The sequence below is a fragment of the Pseudoliparis swirei genome, chromosome 7, assembly GCF_029220125.1.
Source record: "Pseudoliparis swirei isolate HS2019 ecotype Mariana Trench chromosome 7, NWPU_hadal_v1, whole genome shotgun sequence".
NCBI lineage: Eukaryota > Metazoa > Chordata > Actinopteri > Perciformes > Liparidae > Pseudoliparis > Pseudoliparis swirei.
In genome coordinates this window covers 29,060,927-29,078,359 of record NC_079394.1, presented here as the reverse complement: position 1 = coordinate 29,078,359, position 17,433 = coordinate 29,060,927, and the positions used below count along the sequence as shown (strand labels likewise).

The window sequence follows — 17,433 nt, the reverse complement described above, 5'->3', positions numbered from 1 at the left end:
GGAGAGAGAGAAGAGAGAGAAAAGAGAGAGAGGAGAGAGAGAGAGAGAGAGAGGGAGAGAGAGAAGAGAGAGAAAAGAGAGAGAGAGAGAGAGAGAGAGAGAGAGAGAATTCTTATTCTGTTCTATTTAACAGGGGCTAGTCTAGGATTTGCGTGGCCAGACTGAAAAAAAAATCATACGGCCTCTCTGGTTCAGAGGGCCGGGCCAAATGTGGAGGCGGCCGTATCCGGCCCGCGGGCCTTAGTTTGAGGACCACTGCTCTTGGGTTGATGTCTATCAATATCGCTCATTTTGAAAATGACGTAAGAGGGCAATACGGATCCGTATCAGACCAGCGAGGAGGGCGATACGTGGCTGGCATGAAGACCCATTAGCCAATCAGAACGCTTGTACTGTTGTTGCTATATAATAATTCATCTTTATTCATAAAGAACATGTAAGCGGTCTGATGCTGCCAGAGGAAACGCAGGTCGAGGACAGCATCATCAGTGTATTGATGCTAATGCTTCAACTCTGTCAGAAATTTATTTTGGCATTGGGTGCCCTTTTTTTGGTTTGAGCACCTGCCCCCCAAAGTGTCTGTGCACGTGCCTGTGTACCATACTTTATTAATATTATATATATATATATATATATATTAGGGCTGTCAGCGTTAACGCCTTAATCTATGCGATTAATTTGGCCGCGTTAACGCACTAAAATATTTTAACGCAATTAACGCAAGTTTTTTTTTTTTTTACCGCAGCAGTACGGTTTGACACTGTTTCCATTTTTAAAACAATCATTTCTCCGCGAAAATAAGGAGCAGAAATCAGTTTAAACTCGTGGATGAATCAGTCGGGTTTCCTACTGCTCCTCCTCCCGTCTCCCCCTCTGATACACAGAGGAACGGAGGGCGACGTGTCGGGACACGCGGCGCGGAAAGAACTCGTCACACGAAACCTTCACCGTGATTGGTCAATCCGTTTGTCTGTCAACATTTCGGGGGGAAAAAAACCAATGAACACTCAGTAAATCACAAAGGACCTCCCACCTCACAGGTGAGGCTCATTTAGCAGCCTGTCAGTCAGACAACCAGAGGACACGGCGCGAGGACAATGAGGCTCATTTCAGAGCTGAGATTGTTCTGGAATGTTTGATGTAGAACACGTGGGGGTGTGTCACATGCAAAAAACTTTAAACGGTGAATTTAATTTATTTTGTAAAATGTATAAAATGCCCCCAGCCTCCAGAGGGTTAACGTGACATATGTGAATGTCAGTCAGTTACCAAGGCCACTGGTTCTGCTGTTAAAGATGACAGGACCAATGGGGTCTCAATATACTTCTTTTTTTTTACTAATCTGATGTTTCACTGAAGAAACAATTTATCATCCACGATATTAAATACCTCGCTGGCACTGTATATGTAGGAGCCTCTTTGAAAACACAGCTCTGTGTGAAGTTTTGTCTTTAAAAAGAAGGGAAACACTTTTAACCCTTGTGTTGCCTTCGGGTCATTTTGACCCGATTAAATATTTAACCCTCCCCCCGCCTTTGGGTCATTTTGACCCGATTCAATGTTTCACCCTCCTGTTACCTTTATATTTACTAACATATTTTACCCTTTGGGTTCAATTTGACGCCAGCAATTAAAACTTCCAGAAAATTATTAGAATTAATATTGTTTTCCAAGTTTAAGTGTGAGGCACTTTATGTTTGTTTGTTGACTACCGAAAGAACACCGACATTAAACATTGAATGGGGTCAAATTAACCCGAAGGCGGCAGGAGGGTGTAATATTGATTCGGGTCAAAATGACCCGAAGGCAACATAAGGGTTAAACGGTGAATTTTTGTTTGTTTGTAAAATGTATAAAATGAGCCCAGCCTCCAGAGGGTTAACGTGACATATGTGAATGTCAGTCAGTTCCCAAGGCCACTGGTTCTGCTGTGTTCAATGTTAAAGATAACAGGACCAATGGGGTCTCAATATACTTCTTTTTTTTTTTACTAATCTGATGTTTCACTGAAGAAACAATTTATCATCCACGATATTAAATACCTCGCTGGCACTTTATAGGTAGGAGCCCCTTTGAAAACACAGCTCTGTGTGAAGTTTTGTCTTTAAAAAGAATGAACTTTTAACTTTTAACTTGTAATTGCGATTAATCGCGATTAATCGCGATTAATTAATTTCAAACTGTGCGATTAATTAGTTAATTTTTTTTAATCGATTGACAGCCCTAATATATATACTAGAGTGAGTCAATGTTCCTCATAAAAAGTTATTTATTCACACATAAAGAACCAAACATTTATCCATTTAAATGAAATAAGTGTTGAAATGAAACTTGTTGTGATCCTTGTGATCAGGTTCATCTTCTCTCTGAAGTCATGAATCCTCCGGCCGTAAGCTGCTTCTACACGTCTGCTACCAGCTGCAGGAAACCTTGTGAAGTGGAGTTCACATTAAAACATGAACTCATCTGATTGGATGATGAACAGATTGTTTCTGTCATCTTTTCTTCTTCTTTCACTGACGTGATTTTAACTAAATGTCTGTTTACAGAAGAAGATGAAACCAAAGTGAAAGCCACTCGTGTTCATGATGTCAATAATGATTCATTGTGTATTGATATAATAAACTCTGTGTGTTGTTTTGTGTGTTTACAGACTGTCAGACTGTGGGATCACAGAGGAAGGCTGTTCTTCTCTGGGATCAGCTCTGAAGTCAAACCCCTCCAGTCTCAGAGAACTGGATCTGAGAGGAAACCAGCTGCAGGATTCAGGAGTGAAGCTGCTGACTGGTTTTCTGGAGAGTCCACGTTGTAGACTGGAGACTCTGAGGTGGGTTCACTGTCTGCTAATAAAGCTAAGAGCCCAATATGATCTTAATGTAACATGAATTAACTGTTGATTTGTGATGTTATTCAGTTTAGTTTTCTTTATTTAACTTGACAGTCAGTTGTTTACTACATACACACGTTAATACAACTGTTGGCTACTTCAATGCATATGGCACAAAATCATAGAGCGCATATCTGACACCTGATATACAATCATGACACTTGTCTGGCTTCATGCTGCTGATGGATTACTGAACAGGCCTATGGGACAGAGCCAGGGGCCACAGGGTCAGGGGCCAAAGGGTCAGAGGGTCAGGGGCTAAAAGGGTCTGGGGCCAAAGGGTCAGGGGCAAAAGGGTCAGAGGTCAAAGGTCCAGGGTCCAAGGGTCAGGGGCCAAAGTGTCAGGGGGCCACAGGGTCAGGGCCCACAAGGTCAGGGGGCCAAAGGGTCAGGGGCCACAAGATCAGGGGGCTAAAGGATCAGGGGCCCCCTGTCCTTCACCTACAGAATGTCACTCAGAGAGACACAAAGAGTATTATATATTATATATATATATATATATATATATATATATATATACTTGAGTGAGTCAATGTTCCTCATAAAAGAGTTATTTATTCACACATAAAGAACCAAACATTTATCCATTTAAATGAAATAAGTGTTGAAATGAAACTTGTGATCCTTGTGATCAGGTTCATCTTCTCTCTGAAGTCATGAATCCTCCGCCAGAGCTGCTTCAGGTCTGCTACCAGCTGCAGGAAACCTTGTGAAGTGGAGTTCACATTAAAACATGAACTCATCTGATTGGATGATGAACAGATTGTTTCTGTCATCTTTTCTTCTTCTTTCACTGACGGGATTTTAACTAAATGTCTGTTTACAGAAGAAGATGAAACCAAAGTGAAAGCCACTCGTGTTCATGATGTCAATAATGATTCATTGTGTATTGATATAATAAACTCTCTGTGTTGTTTTGTGTGTTTACAGACTGTCAGGCTGTGGGATCTCAGAGGAAGGCTGTTCTTCTCTGGGATCAGCTCTGAAGTCAAACCCCTCCAGTCTCAGAGAACTGGATCTGAGCTTCAACCAGCTGCAGGATTCAGGAGTGAAGCTGCTGACTGGTTTTCTGGAGAGTCCACGTTGTAGCCTGGAGACTCTGAGGTGGGTTCACTGTCTGCTGCTAGTGTAGCACCTTCATGTTTAATCAATAACTGTTTGATGGATCTACGTATTGATCCATCAAGTGTTTCATTTCCTGGTGACATGTTCCACTTCACATCAGCTGCCTCGTTGCATGTCGTCCTCTACAAGCACGACATGGACAACTTGTCTGGCTTCATGCTGCTGATGGATTACTGAACAGGCCTATGGGACAGAGCCAGGGGCCACAGAGCCAGGGGCCACAGGGTCAGGGAGCAAAGGGTCAGGGGCCAAAGGATAAGGGGCCCCCTGTCCTTCACCTACAGAATGATGCTCAGAGAGACTCAGAGTATTGATGAGTATACTATATGTACCATACTTTATTAATATATACATATATATATGCATGTATATATATATATTTTGTCACGGGCTGTCCCTAGTGCCATCTAGGGTGGGGCAGTGCAAGGGAGAAGTAAAAACTGGCAAAAGTGCAATGTTTAAAATGAACGGGAAGGTTTATTTATTCCAACAAAAATAAGAAAAGTCCATAGTTAAATAAAAAGCGTCCCGGGGGAGAAAAAGGTTCTTTAAACAAAAACTTATCTTCCAGCAAAGTCCATCTAACAAAGTCCTCCTCTGGGTTGTTCTCCTGCACTTGGGTTCTTTCTGGAGGCCCTTCTCCTCCTGGCTTGTCCAGCTCCTTCCCTCCTTGTGCTCTGCCCTCTGTCTCCTCTTAAGCTTCCCAGCCCTGCCTCAATTAGTTGTCCTAAGCACCTGCAGCTGGGTGAGTGGTGAGGCAGTCTGGGAGCTGTAGTTTCCAGCCGAGCGGCTATTTTGTCCGGTGGCCGCTGTACTGGAGTGGGAAGGTAACGTCCCTCCACTACCTGGCCCCTTGTGATGCCACAATATATATATATATATATATATATATATATATTTATATATACACTACCGTTCAAAAGTTTGGGGTCATCCAGAAAATGTTGTGTCTTCCATGAAAACTCACTTTTATTTATCAAATGAATTGAAAATTGAATAGAAAATATAGTCAAGACATTGACAAGGTTAGAAATAATGATTAATATTTGAAGTATTAATTTTGTTCTTCAAACTTCAAGCTCAAAGGAAGGCCAGTTGTATAGCTTATATCACCAGCATAACTGTTTTCAGCTGTGCTAACATAATTGCACAAGGGTTTTCTAATCAGATATTAGTCTTCTAAGGCGATTATCAAACACAATGTACCATTAGAACACTGGAGTGATAGTTGATGGAAATGGGCCTCTATACACCTCTGGAGATATTTCATTAGAAACCAGACGTTTCCACCTAGAATAGTCATTTACCACATTAACAATATATAGAGTGTATTTCTGATTGATTTAATGTTATCTTCATTGAAAAAAACAATGCTTTTCTTTGAAAAATAAAGACATTTCTAAGTGACCCCAAACTTTTGAACGGTAGTGTATATATTAGGGCTGGGCACGTTAACGCGTTAATCTTGCGTTAACGCATCAATTAATTAACGCCGACAATTATTTTATCGCGCGTTAACGCAGGTTTTATTATTTATTTTATTATTGTAAACGTTTGTTGCTTTTCAATTTAAAGTTCTTAAAGACGGCGGAGTCGACAGAAACAAAGTCATATGTAACCACTGCCAAGATGAATTGTCTTATCACCGGAGTACTTCCAGTCTTAAATATCATTTAAATGCTAAACACACCGTTGATGCGAATCATACAACCAAACACACAGTGGAGCGAGGCTTCGGTGACGACGCTGCAGGGAGGAGATCAACCAAGAGAAGAGAAGCGAACCAACGCCACAGCGAAGTGGATCGCTACAGACTGCAGGCCGGTTAGTCTTGTGGAAGACGTCGGTCTGAGAAACATTTAGAGAATCTCAACAAATGACGGCAGGTATGAGACGCCCTCAAGACACACGTCACACGGAGAATACACAAGCTGGATGGAAAGGAGAGGACTGCAAAGCGACAGCTTCACAACGTGACCCTGTTGCTCTCATGGGGACGACTGGACATCGGGTGACCAGACGTCCTCTTTCCCCGGACATGTCCTCTTTTTGAGACCTAAAAAATGCGTCCGGCAGGGATTCCAAAAACGTCGGGATTTTGCTTCATCGGATATTTGTGTTTCTCTGGGTTTTCATAAACTAGTATTTACCCCTTACAAGTTGTGGAAATGGTATCTCCCTTACGTTCTTGCGCGAGCTCCGACAGAATAGAGAACAGTCATTGGTCGACCGATCTCAGGGTTGCCAGATACACGATAATTATCCTCCAAATACAACCATTTTGAGCCTTTGGTACGATACTTCACCATCTCCAATCTGGCAACACGGAGCACCTCGCCGCCTCCACTAGTTCATTGTTGTTTGTGCTATAAACTACGACCAGCGCCGCCGCTCCCATAACGCACTACGCGCTGTGCGTAGGGCACCACGTCCTGAGGGGCTCCACTAAATAGGCAACTAAAAAATCCTCAGTTATAATTATAATGCCGATATTATTTCAGTCTAGAAATATTAGGCACCTTTTAGGCATGTATAACACAAAACATGCAGAACAAGAGGGATGTTTAATCTCAGCACCCCCCCCCCCGAGACGAAGTGTCCTCTTTTTCACTTTAGTTCATATGGCAGTACATTTAAAATAAGTTTCAAGTTCGAGGAATTGACAAACTGCACTGAAAGTGTTTTCTGGTGTCTCACTCTAACAGGGACAACAAATGTTATGGCACTTTCATTCATATGGCAGAACATTTAAAATAGAAGTGCGCTATACACTACTTTTGAATTAATTATTGGATTTTGCGTATACAAATGTGATTAATCAGGGAAATCATGCGATTAATCGCGATTAAAAATTGTAATCGTTGCCCAGCCCTAATATATATATATATATATATATATATATATATATATATATATATATATATATACTTGAGTGAGTCAATGTTTCTCATAAAAAGAGTTATTTATTCACACATAAAGAACCAAACATTGATCCATTTAAATGAAATAAGTGTTGAAATGAAACTTGTTGTGATCCTTGTGATCAGGTTCATCTTCTCTCTGAAGTCATGAATCCTCCGGCCGTAAGCTGCTTCTACACGTCTGCTACCAGCTGCAGGAAACCTTGTGAAGTGGAGTTCACATTAAAACATGAACTCATCTGATTGGATGATGAACAGATTGTTTCTGTCATCTTTTCTTCTTCTTTCACTGACGGGATTTTAACTAAATGTCTGTTTACAGAAGAAGATGAAACCAAAGTGAAAGCCACTCGTGTTCATGATGTCAATAATGATTCATTGTGTATTGATATAATAAACTCTATGTGTTGTTTTGTGTGTTTACAGACTGTCACGCTGTGGGATCTCAGAGGAAGGCTGTTCTTCTCTGGGATCAGCTCTGAAGTCAAACCCCTCCAGTCTCAGAGAACTGGACCTGAGTGGAAACGAGCTGCAGGATTCAGGAGTGAAGCTGCTGACTGGTTTTCTGGAGAGTCCACATTGTAGCCTGGAGACTCTGAGGTGGGTTCACTGAATTATAAATAAAGATAAGAGCCCAATATGATCTTAATGTAACATGAATTAACTGAAGATCACTGATGTGAACAGAGAGAAATGAGCTGAAACAAATGGTTTCATAACCAGATGGAGTCCCTGCACACACATCTCTCCTTTCAGAGAACAAGAATATAATATCTTGGCTCTTTTGATTGACATCGCTTGACACCTGAAGAAACTGAATTTAAAGCTGCAGGACAATTCAGTTAAATATTTTATTGTAAAATTAAGTCCTTTATTTTAAATCACATTTTTCAAAAGATTTGTTTTAAATCCGGCCTTTATTTTACTTTAAATATGAGAAGATAATGTATGTATTATTAGAGTATTTATTATTCATAATTTATTGAGTTCAGTTGACAATCTGTAATAATAAATATGTTGTAGATGTTATTATATTTAGTTCTCTTACTTTATATCAGGCCTGGACTAAAATGAGGACTCAGATGCAGAGGAGAGAACGTATAAGCCCACTTTATTGAAATCCGAACCTCTTTGAGGAGTGACAAATAAAAGGGCTCTGGAAAAGAGCTCACTAAATATACTCGGGCTAATCTAAAACACAAAGTCTCTCCAAACGGGAGGACAGCAAAACGGCTGACAAATAAAACAAAGCTAAGCTAAACTAGAAACTTTACAAAGGAAAAGTCTCTCTCAAGGAGGAAACAGAAAACAACTCACATGGAGTGAAGATACTCAGGGAAACCGTGACTCTGGCTGTGGCAACGGGCTGAGGGCCAAGGGCCAAACACTTTGGCCCCAGACAAAGGGGAGACGCAGACTATGAGCACATGAGGGTCCTGGGGAACAGGTGGAGACCATCAGGGGTCAGGTGGAGACCATCAGGGGTCAGGGGGGACCATCACACCGGTGACACATGAGGAAGAGCAAGTGACCTGAAACGAGAGGGGGAGTTAGACTTCAAAATAAAACAGGAAGTTACAAGAAAAAACCCCAAGACAAGACAAACCTCCCCGCGGTGTGACACTTTAACTTGACAGTCAGTTGTTTACTACATACACACGTTAATACAACTGTTGGCTACTTCAATGCATATGGCACAAAATCATAGAGCGCATATCTGACATTGATGTTCTGACCTTTAGTGAGGAAACTCTCTCTAACTGGACCTCAAGGATTTTAATTATACCTGATATACAATCATGACACTTGTCTGGCTTTATGCTGCTGATGGATTACTGAACAGGCCTATGGGACAGAGCCAGGGGCCACAGGGTCAGGGGCCAAGGGTCAGGGGCCCCCTGTCCTTCACCTACAGAATGTCGCTCAGAGAGACACAGTGTATTGAATAGAATAGAATATAGAATATACACTTTTATTAATCCCCAAGGGGAAATTAGTTCTCTGCATTTAACCCATCCTTAGTTATTAAGGAGCAGTGGGCTGCGGTGAAGCGCCCGGGAAGCAACTGGGGTTCAGTGCCTTGCTCAAGGACACTTCGACTTGCAACTAATGGGGAGAGCGGGGATCGAACCCACAACCCTGCGGTTGCAGGACGGCCCTCTTACCCCACTGAGCTAAAGCCGCCCCAATTTGATGAGTATCCTATATGTACCATACTATATTAAGATATATATACCGTATTTTTTGCACTATAGGGCGCACTAGATTATAAGGCGCACTGTCAATGAATGGTCTATTTTCGATCTTTTTTCATATATAAAGCGCACCGGACTATAAAGCGCATTAAGCGGAAAAAAACAACTTTTCTTCGTAATCTTTTGGCAGTTGCTGCGAGACGGTAGTTCGTGTGCGTGTAGAGAGATTACGTCTTTTCATAAAACGAAAGCACCAAGAAGGACCGCCTCGAAAGTCATTGATATTCATGTCCCGTGCTAACGCTGTTGCCTTCAGTCGAATAGCGACTGTATTACTCCGCGACGCTCCTGGCTACGGTAGCCGTAATGCTGCAAGCGGTGCGGCTTTGTAGTTTACCAAAGTCGTACTAAACCATTTTAACTTAGCGCCGTGAGCGCCTTGTACCACACAAAATCGCTTAGAGGTCAGTAAGCAAAACCAGAATTAATCCATATATACGGCGCTTTGGATTATAAGGCGCACTGTCGTTTTTTGAGAAAATTAAAGGCTTTTAAGTGCGCCCTATAGTGCAAAAAATACGGTATATATATATATTTGAGTGAGTCAATGTTCCTCATAAAAGAGTTATTTATTCACACGTAAAGAACCAAACATTGATCCATTTAAATGAAATAAGTGTTGACATGAAACTTGTTGTGATCCTTGTGATCAGGTTCATCTTCTCTCTGAAGTCATGAATCCTCCGGCCGTAAGCTGCTTCTACACGTCTGCTACCAGCTGCAGGAAACCTTGTGAAGTGGAGTTCACATTAAAACATGAACTCATCTGATTGGATGATGAACAGATTGTTTCTGTCATCTTTTCTTCTTCTTTCACTGACAGGATTTTAACTAAATGTCTGTTTACAGAGGAAGATGAAACCAAAGTGAAAGCCACTCGTGTTCATGATGTCAATAATGATTCATTGTGTATTGATATAATAAACTCTGTGTGTTGTTTTGTGTGTTTACAGACTGTCATGCTGTGAGATCACAGAGGAAGGCTGTTCTTCTCTGGGATCAGCTCTGAAGTCAAACCCCTCCAGTCTCAGAGAACTGGATCTGAGGTACAACAAGCTGCAGGATTCAGGAGTGAAGCTGCTGACTGGTTTTCTGGAGAGTCCACGTTATAGACTGGAGACTCTGAGGTCAGTCGAGGGTTTGAGTATATGTGTTGTTGTTGTTGTTGTTGTTGTTGACGTCTACAGGAAGTGAAGCTGGATCACAGCTGACGGCATCACGAGATGTTTAGAGACAGTGGTCCTCATTCATCAAACTCTCAAACTCCTGCTGGTCTTGGTTGGAGCTCTGAGATCAGTCTGACTGAAGCCGGCACACCACTGGCTCTCACTTCAGAGAACCAGCATTACATTTAGTAACAACAACTGTAGCTGGTGTTTCACTGCTCAGTCGTTTCCTCCATGGAGCCGATCATCAGTCACGGCTGAAACATCCACTAGTGCTGCTTTGTTCATGTTGAGGAAGTTCCAGATATCCTGGAAACCAAACTTCAAGACATCATGTGGAGAATGTATTCTCTGGATGTAGCAGGACACACGTGGGCTGCTTTACTGCAGCAGAGTCCATCTTCACAGCGGGCAGTGAACACCTCTCTGGTTCTGCAGTCATGATGCGTTCAGGGCCCTCAGCAGAGACTCAGCCTAGATGACCCAGCCTGTTTCTCTTCTACTGATGTGCTGCTTCACTGGCAGCTGATGGAGGGAGTCTCTGGAGACACTGATCCATCTCTTCTGTTGTCTTCTTCTTCTCTCCCCAGATGGGAGTGATCAGCTGAGTGCTGATGATCCAGAGAGCATCTGGTCTTGTTCTGACGTTCCAACGCTTGTTTTGCTGATGTTTCTGCCGCTTCGTTTCCCTTTACCCGTCTCTGTGCTGGCACCCACATGAATGCCACCAAAATACCACCTGACTAAGTGGGAGCAGTGTTTCCTAGATGTCGTTGATTATATCCTGCCTGCTATGAGATGTGACTGTAATGATGATAACGCTGAACTGGAATCTGAACCAATGACAACCTTTCTGACCTGAAGCTCCTCCACCCACTGCAGCGCTGGTCAGACGGCCAAAGCCTCAACTGTCAACATGACAGATGGTCTGATGACCTTCGTCTGACCTCATAGTTAAAGGAACGATAACTGCACATCCAGTTCTCCCTGTATTGGGCTCTTTAGATCCATCTGTGTCCGCCGGGGTAAACGATTGATCTGCTGTCTGCAGTGTCTCCTCTTCTCCTCGTTGTCTAGTTGTTGTCTTTGGTTCCGTCTTCCCTGTGCCTGGATATTCTTGACCTGCCTGTTTGACCCTGCCTGCTTGCCCTGACCCCGATTCCCTGCCTGCCCCCTTTTGGATGTTTTGCTTTTTTTGGAACTTTTGTCTGATTAAAGAGTCTTTTTGTTATTCACATCTGAGTCCTGCCTGTCTCTCTGCGCCTGAGCCCCACCCCGTGACAAGAACCTGACAAATATGATATTATGGCATAAAAAGTCATTAAAAAATAATAGTATAAGATGTAAAAATAGCCTTTAAAAAAGTATCTCATAAGTCCTCATTTGTATGTCATAACAAATCAACTATGTCATAGTATGGCATTTAAATTTGATATCAAAATATATCATAAGAGTCATAATATTGTTAGACATAGAAATGTCACAAGACATGCCACAGTAGAGTATGTCGTAAAAACACATGAACGTCACACGCCAAGATAGCGCCGTTATTCTGATCGCTTCTTAGAGTTTCAGCAGTTATATTACATTTTTTTGCCGTCTTTTTACGCTGTCAGTAGTTGTTCTTTTTATATAAACTTTAAAATTAGAGTGCGTGAACCCAGCAGCAGAGGGGAAACGCTGCCCCCTGTCTGCCTGGAGCAGATTTGACAGTCGTTACACATTGCACCTTCAAATGCTGATGATTTATTCTTGAATAAATGTATTGTTCACTTTAAATGTGTTGTTCACTTTAACACGTGAATGGAGGAAGTCTCACAACAAATGACACACTGGCACTTCTATGAAATGGGACTGAAACTTTGATTTTATTTCAGGAAATTAAATGAAAATGGTAGAATGTGAAAAGTGAAACAGCGACGTCTGAATGCAGATTCATATTTATACACTGAGAAGATTAAATACCTTAAATTACGCTCTAGATTAGTTGTATTTTATTCTCATTGGTGAGTATTTGTTCTGTATGTAAATGCCTGCTGGGACGTCTGTGTTTCAGTTTTGTTTGTTTGGGGGGGAAAAATCTACTATTTACTGTTTTATCATATTCATTTATAGCTCTGTCTCTCTGAATTTTGAGAATTCAAAATGTGGAATGATTTAATAAGATATAAACCAAGCTGCCTGAAACAAGAAGCATCAAATAGTGAATAACTGGTCAACTTAAAAGGAATGTGGAACCTTTAAATCCCAAGAAATGTAATTAATAAGTTGGGAGCAAAAACAAAGAAGCGTAAAATATTTACACACACATAGTCAGTGTGAACAATGACAACAATATGACACAACCAGAAGAAGAGTTGAAGACATTAATGTGTTGAAGGCGACCTCTTGTTTCTATGATTTCATTGTTGAGACGTAAGAACAAAACAATGCGTTGGGACGACTCCGACTTCGCTCCTGACAAACAGATGTGTTGCAGCAACATGTAACTGCAACGACTCTGAATAATAATAACTTCATCATATATAATAAATAACTTGAGCTTTCTGTTCATCTCCGATACACACATATATACATTCATACAAACGTATATAAATATACATATCATGTTTATATACTGTATATTTAAAAAATGTTGCATACATATATATTTTAATTTGTGTATATATATATATAATTTAAAAAATGATATACATATATATATATATATATTTTAAATTATATATATACATTTTTATTAAATATGTATACATATATATATATATAAATGTATATATTTATACAACAAAATAAAAATATAAAGTAAACATGAAGTACTCATGTATTAGCAGATATAGATTTTAGTGTACACGGCGACTTTAGACCTCTTCATGTGTGTCATGTGTCTTATGTGAAGCCATGTACATTTGTTTGTTTGTTTGTTTGTTTGTTTGTTTGAGAGCAGAGAGGAGAGGCATAAAACATGTGGGCGGATGAGATCATCACACAGAGCAGACGGAAGAGAAACCAGGAACACTGTACATTCCCTCCTGGGAGTCAAACTACGGATCATCACAGAGTTCACAAGAAGACAGGAGACACCCTCCAGTGCAGACGAGTTCAGGTTGTGTGTGGCTGCAGGAGAGGAGAGCACTGCCTCAAGAGGGCCTCGGGGGTCCAAGTCCAGCTTCCTTCTCCCCCGGACGGGGACCAAATCCTCCGGACCCTCGCGGCCGGCCTGCGGATGAACGGAAGGGGCTTCTTTCTTCCCCGAGGCGGACGACTCAGCTCGCGGTGGCGTCGGATGGCGGCGGCGGCTCCAGACTCTCTGAGACTTCTTCCAACTCATCCAGCAGCTCAGTGAACGCGGCCGCGGAAGGACTCCACCTGATGGAGGGAGAGGGAGAGGAGAAGAGAGGGGAGGAGAGGGGAGGAGAGGAAAGGGAAGGAGAGGAGAGGGAAGAGGAGAGGAGAGGAGAGGAGAGGAGAGGAGAGAGGGAGGAGAGGAGAGAGGAGAGAGGAGAGTAGAGGAGGGAAGAGGAGAGGAAAGGAGAGGAGAGGGGAGGAGATGAGAAGAGAGGAGAGGAGGGAAGAGGAGGGGAGAGGAGAGGAGAGGAGAGGAGAGGTTTTGACTGACGCTGCATTCTCAACACGATCATGTGATGCATGACAGTTTTGCGGATTCGATTTTTTTTTAAATTATAAAATATGTATAGCTGGTTCTGATAGAGATACATATATACATACAGTCAGGACCATAACGATTTGGACATTGACACAATCCTCATCATGTTGGCTCTGTACATCACCACAATGGATTTTGAATGAAACAATCCAGATGTGCTTTAAGAGACCTTCAGCTTTAATGTGAGGGTCTTTACCTCCACATCAGATGAACGGTGCAGGAATTACAACACATGTTGTACATGGCGCCTCCTTCTTAAGGGATCAAAAGTCATTGGACAAACTAACATCATCATCATTGTAATTGTCAATTTTAATACTTGGCTGGAAATCCTTTGCAGTCAATGACATGAAGTCTGGAACCAGAGACGTCTCCAGACGCTGGATTTCATCCCTGGTGACGCTCTGCCAGGCCTCGACTGCCACTGTCTTCACCTCCTGATGCTTCTTGGGGCATTTGCCTTCAGTTTGGTCTTCAGCAAGTGAAATGCAGCTCCATTGGATTCAGGTCAGGTGATTGACTTGGCCATTGCAGAACATATATACACTTACACTACCGTTCAAAAGTTTGGGGTCACTTAGAAATGTCTTTATTTTTCAAAGAAAAGCACTGTTTTTTCAATAAAGATAACATTAAATTAATCAAAAATACACACTATACATTGTTAATGTGGTAAATGACTATTCTAGGTGGAAACGTCTGGTTTCTAATGAAATATCTCCAGAGGTGTATAGAGGCCCATTTCCATCAACGATCACTCCAGTGTTCTAATGGTACATTGTGTTTGCTAATCGCCTAAGAAGACTAATGTCTGATTAGAAAACCCTTGTGCAATTATGTTAGCACAGCTGAAAACAGTAATGCTGGTGATATAAGCTATACAACTGGCCTTCCTTTGAGCTTGAAGTTTGAAGAACAAAATTAATACTTCAAATATTAATCATTATTTCTAACCTTGTCAATGTCTTGACTATATTTTCTTTGAAATGTTCAATTCATTTGATGAATAAAAGTGAGTTTTCATGGAAGACACGAAATTGTCTGGATGACCCCAAACTTTTGAACGGTAGTGTATACATCTATATTTATATACATATATATACATATACACATATATATATAAATATTTGTTTATGTATATAAATTAGGGCTGTCAATCGATTAAAAAAATGTAACTAATTAATCGCACATTTTGAAATTGCGATTAATTAATCGCGATTAATCGCGATTACAAGTTAAAAGTTAAAAGTTCATTATTTTTAAAGACAAAACTTCACACAGAGCTGTGTTTTCAAAGAGGCTTCTACCTATAAAGTGCCAGCGAGGTATTTAATATCGTTGATGATAAATTGTTTCTTCAGTGAAACATCAGATTAGTAAAAAAAAAAATATATTGAGACCCCATTGGTCCTGTCATCTTTAACATTGAACACAGCAGAACCAGTGGCCTTGATAACTGACTGACATTCACATATGTCACGTTAACCCTCTGGAGGCTGGGCTCATTTTATAAATTTTACAAAAACAAAGAAATTCTGTTTAATTATTTTGTTGCCTTGGTCATTTTGACCGAATCAATTACACCCTCCTGCCGCCTTCGGGTTAATTTGACCCCATTCAATGTTTAATGTCGGTGTTCTTTCGGTAGTCAACAAACAAACATAAAGTGCCTCACACTTAAACTTGGAAAACAATATTAATTATAATAATTTTCTGGAGGTTTTAATTGCTGGCCTCAAATTGAACCCAAAGGGTAAAATATTAGTAAATATAAAGGTAACAGGAGGTGAAACATTGAATCGGTCAAAATGACCCAAAGAAGGAGGGTTAAATATTTAATCAGTCAAAATGACCCAAAGGCAACACAAGGGTTAAAAGTGTTTCCTTCTTTTTAAAGACAAAACTTCACACAGAGCTGTGTTTTCAAAGAGGCTCCTACATATACAGTGCCAGCGAGGTATTTAATATTGTGGATGATAAATTGTTTCTTCAGTGAAACATCAGATTAAATAAAGAAAAAGTATATTGAGACCCCATTGGTCCTGTCATCTTTACCACTGAACAGCAGAACCAGTGGCCTTGGTAACTGACTGACATTCAAATATGTCACGTTAACCCTCTGGAGGCTGGGGGCATTTTATACATTTACAAAATAAATTAAATTCACCGTTTAAAGTCTTTTGCATGTGACACCCCCACGTATTATACATCAAACATTCCAGAACAATCTCAGCTCTGAAATGAGCCTCATTGTCCTCGCGCCGTGTTCTCTGGTTCTCTGACTGACAGGCTGCTAAATGAGCCTCACCTGTGAGGTGGGAGGTCCTTGTGATTTACTGAGTGTTCATTGGGTTTTTTTAAATGTTGACAGACAAGCGGATTGACCAATCACGTTGAAGGTTTTGTGTGTCGCGTTCTTTCCGCGTCCCCGACACGTTGCCTCCGTTCCTCTGTGTATCAGAGGGGAGACGAAGGAGGAAGGAGGAGCAGAGGAAACCCGACTGATTCATCCACGAGTTAAACTGATTTATGCTCCTTATTTCGGAGAAATGATTGTTTTAAAACGGAAACAGTGTCAAACCGTGCCGCAGTTTAAAATATTTTTGTGCTAACGCGTGGAATTAATCGCATAGATTAACGCGTTAACGCTGACAGCCCTAATATAAATATACATATATTTGTATATACTCTATATTTTTATTTTTGTGTACATATATTTATATATATATAAATATATATATATATTATATATATATATATTTACTTTTTAAATATATACATTTTATTTTATATATATATATAAAATAAAATGTATATATTTAAAAAGTAAATAAATATATATATTTATTTATTTTTTAAATATATACATTTTATTTTATATATATATGTATACAAAAAACTCTAAATATAAGGTCAACATGATGTACTAATGTATTGGCAGATATAGATGTGTTTTATCTTTTATGATGAATTATAATATTTAGTATTTAATTTATTCTTTAACTTTCACAACAACGACAGTGCAGGGACAGACACCTCATCATTATTTTCTCATAAAAGATAAAAACACATGTCTATCTTTAGTAGTTCTCCATCACTTGTCTTCCAACATTAATATCTTTTGATTCACGTTGCACATGTGTTGTCATACTTCCACCTACCATGCAGCAGCTGGCGGCGAGCTCCAGGAGACGCTGAGGACAGTCGTCCACCAGCTGCCTGAAGGCCTCCACGTCCAGCCCGTAGTCCTAGAAGACACGTGTTATCATTACAATATAATTGTAACATAATTATATATATATATAATAATTATGGGTCTTTTTCACAACACGTTTACCCCACATAAAACACAAGGCTCACGCTGCGTTGGGTCATAACTCAAAATTTATGACGCCTGACACCAACTCAATACGAA

The 17,433-nt window shown here is 40.6% G+C and overlaps 1 protein-coding gene across 1 annotated transcript in view; it reads left to right on the top strand.

Moving 5' to 3' along the window:
- The window catches only part of LOC130196675 (protein NLRC5-like), a 1,158,129-nt gene that overhangs the window by 273,518 nt on the left and 867,178 nt on the right, over window positions 1-17,433 (top strand). Inside the window, 3 exon segments of the mRNA XM_056418994.1 lie at window positions 2,654-2,827; window positions 3,818-3,991; window positions 7,360-7,533. Of these exon segments, the coding sequence (XP_056274969.1) occupies window positions 2,654-2,827; window positions 3,818-3,991; window positions 7,360-7,533 (522 nt within the window).